Genomic DNA, 7,819 nt, shown 5'->3' on the forward strand with positions numbered 1-7,819 from the left:
GCCAATCAGTTTAAACGTAAACATGAATCGTGGGGCGGCGCTGTTTGGAATTCTGTACTTTGCCAGCAGTGGGATGCTTGACAAACACTCTTGATAAATTAACCACAAAAGAATGGATGGTGGTGTTGAAACGGTAAGTCGGGAAATGTTCTCAATAGTGACTTATTTTAGCCTACAAGGGTTTCGTATGCACATGCTATCGACAAACGTTACAGTACATTTGCAATTTCTTCGTTAGGCTACAAGCCAGCCATGGTAGCGTAGCCTACATCTTAACGCCAGAGAAAAATTAAAACTGTGTTTAGTTAGACTAGCGAGTCTATAGGCGGTAGGCTAATTAATATGATTCGCTATGGTTTTGATATAACTATTTACAAAGGGAGGGCATACGATAATCAAAAAACATAAATACAGTTACCTCTAGGTTAGAAATAATCAAACCAACAGGTGGGCGTATACCAAGTGGATCTTGACAACCCCTTCAACCAATCGTTTGCTCTGTAAAAGAGCGTGTAGTCCACGGACCAATTGCCTTCCTGCACTGTATTGTGGAATGATTTTGTGTAGACAACGTAGAAGAGTGCAATCAGTGCGACATACAGTTCATAAGAGACAGATACTGTGCCATTGCTAACTGTATCGTGATTGTACTGGGAATGGATAATGGTCGTTTGAGCGCAGATCAAACGGTGCAAAGTAAATTGATGTAATGTAGTGTTTAAAAACCAAACGGAGCATTTCGTGACGAAGCATGTATAGTTTACATTTTTGTGTACTCTTTGGTTATACAAGGTATACTGCTGGTTTGCCATGTGACACTGTTTTGCAATCAAGGGCATTATGCCAATATTGACATGCTTCCTGTATTAGTCTTCGACGCCATTATACTGCCTTAAGAATGTGTCTCCCTGCCTTAGGGTTTTGGAAATGTGTGACCATTATGAATAATAGTGCATTAGTATATTGTATTATTCTTGCATGCTTACCATCAAATTAATAGAATGCAAAAGCTTCCAGTTCATGAACCTGATTGCTTTGCTGTGACTGTGGATTTTGAAGACCATTGATTACGCCTAGATAAAGTTATATTCTTTATGCTTTCAGGTTAAAGCAGCAATCCTATGGAAATATAGCCAATCCTCACCATCGTTGTTGGATAAGTGGGCATCCTAAACCTTTAAATCCTGTCCTTCTCATAAGAAAAGATGGGGAATGGATTATCAGAACAGCACAATTTCTTTTCAAGCATCCCATTCTTTCAGTCTTTCCACATTGCCATCCTGGGCCTGGACTCTGCAGGGAAGACGACTGTTCTTTACAGACTGCAGTTCAATGAGTTTGTTAACACTGTGCCCACCAAGGGCTTCAATGCTGAGAAGGTGAGGGTGTCCCTCGGAGGTCACGGGACTGTAACCTTCCATTTCTGGGATGTAGGTGGGCAGGAGAAGTTACGTCCACTCTGGAAGTCATACACTCGCTGCACTGATGGTATTATATTTGTGGTGGACTCTGTGGACACAGAACGTATGGAGGAGGCCAAGACTGAGCTGCATAAGATTGCTAAGTCGTCAGAGAACCAGGGAGTGCCACTACTGGTGGTTGCGAACAAGCAGGACCTGAGAAATTCCATGGGGCTGGCTGAGATTGAGAAGGCTCTTGCGCTGAAGGAACTGGGTCCAGCAAACCCGTGGCATCTCCAGCCCACCTGTGCCATTATAGGAGATGGGCTCAAGGAAGGCCTAGAGAGACTCCATGATATGATTGTCAAAAGGAGAAAGATGCTCAGACAACAAATGAAGAGATGATGGAAGAAGAGGGAGATGGACTTTTAAAGTTTACATGTGAAAGATTTTGGAGGGTTATTTTGCACCTGAGTGGGCACAGGCATTCCACTGCAGTTTAAGAATCTGCACACTGAGTTTTATCGGTCAGATGTTAAGCTTTAGGTTTCTACTGTATTGCCCGTTGGAAAGAGAAACATGAAATGTCTAATTTTAGCTGTAGTTTCCACAAACCTTATAACTGTTTAACAGGAAACACTGGGAAGAAGTTCACATGAGTGATGTGTGGATGTAAGGATTCAGCATTTTTTCTACAAAGAAATAGGTTTTAGGGGTGAGAATATATTTTTGTGTTATTATGAAGGAATTATGAATATATAGTTATGTAGGAAAGATTTAACTTGTGGTCAGTCTAAATAACAAAACAGTATTCTAACAGTAGAGCAAGTAAACGTACTCTGGATTGAAAGAACATAATTGACTTTCTGAAAGTGAACTTTGACTACGTTTATTTTCATCTTTACTGTCTCAAAAGTGAAGTACTATTCTGTATCATACACGTCTGTGTTAAACACACTTTTATATTTTACCTCATGATTGGTTTACAGCCTCAATGTTTCCCAATATGGCTTACTGTCTGATTTAAAACTGTAGTAGCTTAAAAATACACCACCCATTAGGTTCTACAGTATGGCAGTGTCTGTATGGCTATTGGACTGAATGTTTTCTGTTTTAATGTTTAATAAAGTATCATAACCGCAATGTTTTGGCTGCCGCAGAGCTTAAGGAGAAGGTGTGATGTATGTTGCTAAGCCATTCAATCAAACTCTTGTAATCGAAGTAGCCTAAACTAAATGCAGCAGCTGAAATATTGAACAGAAATCCAGGCTATTTTGCAGTTGATGTCTTTTTCAGGGATAGGGATTGATGCATGGTTTTATCTACTTCTATATTCCCACAGACATTACTGATACAGAGAAAGAATGTCTTCTTTCTCGTCCACTGATGTAATTAACTTGAGATTGAGAATGGGGATGGCTCTGTAATTCTTTAACCTTGTTTCTTTTCACAAACCTCCTTTTACTATATGACAACATGGCATGCCATGTAGCCTACTGTATCATCTGTCATGACTTGTCTTCTAATTTTGAAATAGTGATTTATCACTATCATCAGCTCATAATGCCATTTGTAAATTAGTTACTTCCATGTATCAATCACAGTTTTTAAGTTCAACTTTTTAGGATTCATAAGTGACGACAATATGTGAATGTGACACTTACTGTATTTTTCACACATACTATAGCCTTGTGTGAACCATAAACCTAGATGGCAAAGTATGTAATTCGGCTCAGTTCTGAGATTTCTCAGTCTTTATATTTAGAGAGGGAAGTAATAGTATATGCATAATTCTTCCTGCTTGTTATGCAGGGTAACTGACAGGATTAATTTTTCTTTCTCCAATCTCTGGGAGCCAGTGGCCTATTTAAAGTAAATGTAAATTTCCTCCTTTATTGTCCCCACAGACTCTAGGTAGGATGTACAGAGTCCCCTGCAAGGGGAGTTGAGAAAGGGATAGAGATAAATCAAGAAAAGCATATTCCTGTTTTTCTTTGCAAGGATAACCTGTCTCTTTACTACTGCCTAGAATCATCAAATAAATAAAAATAGATGGCGTTCTTAAAATCAAGGTCATATTCAAATGTCTCCATGGGTCTTTTCAGTTGCTTCTATTACATATAGTAAATGTTTAATTACATTATATTATCTACTAGCAAAGCAGACACTACTGCAAGGCTAGAATTAATTTCTTCAGATTTCTTTATTTTTCTCAAATTGTCTCAAATATTTTTGGTTTTCAGCTGACCGTATAAATCGAACTGATTGACTTGTGCACTTTCTAGGTTCCATGTTTCTAGGTGATATTTTAGATATTGCAGTTCCCATTTTTTGTGTAAGCAGCTTTAAATAAACTAAATAAATACAAAAGAATGAACTGAAACTGTTAGGCTTTTAACTAGGCAAAGTGGAGCTTTTCAAGTGAGATCAATATCCTTTTTAGATGTTTTTTTCTTTTGATTTATCTTTACACCTGTAGGCTTACATTGTGGCTCTCTGAATGGTGCACTTGTTTTTTTACTTGTCTGATGTGCATCTTCTGGCCATGTAAAAGTAGAGATAAGACGGAACTGACTGAGTGCAGTAGAATCTATTCAATGAGTTTGCTTTTTAGAATGCCCCTTATCTGTTTAAGTATGTCTCTTATGGCTGAGAAAATGCCTGGAATTACCCCATCTATCTCACCCTTTTTCTTTTTTCCTTTAGGATAAGTAAAACTGTCAGGGTCTATGATGAATAACTTGTTTTTGGCAATTATTACAGAAGATTCAGGACTATTTGTCTCTCACCATCAACATTCTTTTTGTCTATCTGCTTTCTGCGGAAATTAACTTAAGTCATGGTGTGGCTTTCATATGGGGAGATAGCGTACCACCCTCTGCAGACTCCATGCAAGTGAACACTCAAGGGGAGATTATGCCCCCTGGCCTCCTCAGTCATGAATCAAAATAAATTAAAGTCAGGATTCCCAGCCCATCTGGTGATTTCAGTAACAGCCTGATCCTGCCTAGTCTTCATTCATCACAGGCTGTCCTTGCTGTCGTCACTCATTTGGTCTAGTGCACTGGTAAACTCCTGTCTAGGAAGACACAATGGAGGGTATGTGTAGGAAAAAACAGACAAATCTGTTATCAGAAGGAAGCTAAATCATGTCACCTCCACACTTCCTCGCTCTTTACATTTGTTTTCTCAGCACTTCTCTTTCAAATTTTTCGTTCAGTCTTTCTGTCTTCCTTTCGGTCTCACTTGTTCTCTTTCTCAACCGTGGCTCAAAGAGCAGCCTTCGTTGCGCATTGCCTGCACAAGTAAGCTGAGCCAACATTTAGCCTCCTATCAACGTTTCTCAGACAGTGCACTTTTGTTTTCCTTACCCACACAATCAACTAGCAAGGCTTCCATTTTTTAAATGATCTCTTCCTTGTTCTTGTAAGACCATACTCGGGTTACACATTGTAATTCAACTGCCAGATGAAATTTGTAATTATATCAATCGGCTGTTTTGTCTGTCACAAAGATGGGACTTACTCTGCTGTGAGCGTATGTGTGTATGGATAAGATGTAAGAAACTCTAGTAAAGTGGTCGCCTTGTCTCCTGAGGACAATCCTCTCTGTTACACCAGCCATTAGCTCTGTCCTCTCTTTGGCAAAGTTCATGAGGGTAAGGATTCAAATGTTAATTATTAACAGCATGGAGCCAATAGTTAATCTGTCAAATACATGTTTCTACCACTAGCTTTACCCAAATACTGAAAATGGTGATAAAAATTGTATGTTTACTTTTCAAGTCATGTGCTTGGTGTAATGTTTCTTTTTTCCATGTTTGTTTATCTTTCTTTTTGTTTACTTGTTCTTTCTCGCTGTTTAGGTCTTTATCTCTTTCTCAACTCCAAATGACACCTGCTGTGTACTTCGCTTTCTGCAGCACTTGAACACCCTTAATGTAATCAACAGATGCAGTTGCTGTAACAGGTCATTTTATTTTTACACGTACTGTAGATTTTTTTATTTCTCAAACTGGAGATGTTTTAATTAAATTTGTAAAGGTGATAACAGGTTAACAGTTGAATTTGTTATTCTTTGAATGGAATTCCTGAAGAGACGACACCACCCATGGTGGAGGGATGTACTCGGTTGCAGAAATTGGTATCCAAACTGTGTCCGTTGGATCTCAACACTTGACTCCTAGCGCCTGATCAGTGGTTAGACTTGGAACCTCACTAGTGTGTATCTGGCTGCAAACACAAAGTATCTCTGTGTAGTCTCTGATACCCAATCGGGGCCCACCTGCTCAAAAAGGCAAGATTGAGAGGAAAAGTAGATATTTGAAACGAGCTGGCTCCACCTTTACCTTCATCCTGAAATGTTAACAGATCAAGGGATTTTTCTCTCTCACAAAGAACAATTATTCTGAAAAACCAGATGCTTCAGAAAACGTACTACAAAATACATACTACATAGGACATTTTCACTGCAATGCTGCAAAGTGGACTATAAAGCTACACATTTTGTTGTACAATGAAGGGATTACATGCTGTATTTCTAAAGCCATTTAGGTTGTAATGGTGGACCAATATTATGGACAGCTCTGGACCAGATGCGGACATGCATGGCCCATGCCATTGAACAAAAGGATAGCCTGGAAGCTTGTTGAACAAAGACCTGAATAAGGGGGAAAGTAAGTTAAGTGGAAACAGGAAACACAATCTCCAGAGAGGAAAAAGCACTTGATGATGCCACTGCTAAAGGATACCCATACTATTTAGGCAGGTGCTGTAGGCCAGTACTTTATCAATTACAGTGAGAAATTGAAGCGGTACAGCAGTCCAGATTAAAGTCAAAATAACATAACACTAAAATGAACAGGTTACCAATACAAAATACTTCCCTGTGTGTACCAATAACTGTGGTTGGTTGACACTGTAGTTGTGGACTCTGGATAGACAGTCCCTTTGTGGAAGGATGCATTACAACTAGACAGACTGTTAGTTGTCTAAATTCCTTTAAGCAGTGATATTGCTATGTTATTGTGGACACCCTTGCAACAAATTGTATGCATGTTGCTGACGCCTTTTTTCCTCCTGTTTTTCGAAGTTCAACTGTCAGCTTGAGCAAAAACAATGGTATCCAGCTCCACAGGAAGAATGACATGTGTGGTGTTGTGATTTGAGGCCTGTCTATGAGAACCTGTTCCACAAGAGCAGGTGTTTCCTTGTGAGACAGGAAGTTTTTAGCACTGGCCCTGCACAGGGTGTGAAGGTTAAACGGCAGCCAAATGGAGAGTGTTTCTGGGAAGAAAAACACATGCAAATGTGATTCCTGATCTGCTGTTGTCAACATCTGCCTCTCAGCAGTTTGATATACTGTATGCACTTTGTATTTTGGTGTGAAAATGCGACACTTTGAGGGCTGTATGTTATTTTTTCGAATCCCTTGCTAACAAATGCTATTTGTTCCTTAACTTCTATGGCCCATGATTTTCAATTTGTTCTAGGTTTGAATTTTGAGTCATTTGTTTTCCAACACGTGTAGATACAGAATGAAATTGTTTATAAAATGTATTTATTAAATTTGACCACTTTAAATTTAAATCACTTCCTCAGATTAGTAACCACCTGTGATGTGATCAAAAATACAAGCGAGCCTCAGGTTTTAATTTGCTACACTACCCTATTTATAAATTTGCTTATGGAGATAATGGAAATAATGTTGCTTTCCCTTAGCTGTGCTGTCTCACAGAAAGAGACTTACTCCATTTCCCTTTTTTACTCACTGCCATTTCCATCTCCCTTTCTCCCACTCACTCTCCCACAGGTGGGGCTAGGCCAGACCCTAGCCATTCAACCCCTTCGTGCAAGATGCATAGAGCAGTATACTGTTGATATGGGTCCTACTTAAACCCAGTCATAAAGAGCCATTTTGGTCAACTGTGACTTGAGCTACCTATATTAATTAATTAACAGTGAAGTAAAATACAATCTCTCTACGTTGTACAATGATAAAATAGATTAATGCTAATTCTAACACTTTTGAGATTTTCTTTAGCAATGAGCTGAAAAAAAAGGATTTTGGATTCATACAGTAAGTAGGCACTCTCTAATTGAAAGCTTGAATTATTTAGAATTACATTTGACAGGTGAGACCATAGTAATTTCCTGTTAAAGCACATCTAGTTTCATGGGTTCTTCAGTAGATGAGAAGATATGTCTTCCATGTAACACACTAAGACTAAACTCAAATGGAAAATAACTATCCATGTAAGAAGGGAGTACAGTATTCACATTATGCCGAAAACTGTTTATTACATAACCGTGCAATCCATTGTTCGGCTGTGTTTCAGAAACGGTTGTGTAAAAATAGTCTTTAAAACACAATGAACTCATCATTAACACAACCAGACAACTAAAGCCTATCCTGCTATG

The 7,819-nt window shown here is 38.8% G+C and overlaps 1 protein-coding gene across 3 annotated transcripts; it reads left to right on the forward strand.

The window, feature by feature from the left end:
• The first annotated feature begins 76 nt into the window (after positions 1-76).
• arl4aa (ADP-ribosylation factor-like 4aa) lies at positions 77-2,543 on the forward strand. 3 transcript variants are annotated; one of them, XM_067237661.1, is made up of 2 exons: positions 77-133; positions 1,105-2,543. In XM_067237661.1, the coding sequence occupies exon 2, from the start codon at positions 1,206-1,208 to the stop codon at positions 1,803-1,805; it is 600 nt and encodes a 199-aa protein (XP_067093762.1). In that variant the 5' UTR covers positions 77-133; positions 1,105-1,205; the 3' UTR covers positions 1,806-2,543. The 3 variants fall into 3 exon arrangements, with proteins under 3 accessions (XP_067093762.1, XP_067093764.1, XP_067093763.1); XM_067237663.1 differs by lacking the exon at positions 77-133 and adding an exon at positions 613-770 and having other exon boundaries at positions 1,112-2,543; XM_067237662.1 differs by lacking the exon at positions 77-133 and adding an exon at positions 757-792.
• Positions 2,544-7,819: the final 5,276 nt, after the last annotated feature.

Source organism: Osmerus mordax, chromosome 6, assembly GCF_038355195.1.
Source record: "Osmerus mordax isolate fOsmMor3 chromosome 6, fOsmMor3.pri, whole genome shotgun sequence".
Taxonomy (NCBI): domain Eukaryota; kingdom Metazoa; phylum Chordata; class Actinopteri; order Osmeriformes; family Osmeridae; genus Osmerus; species Osmerus mordax.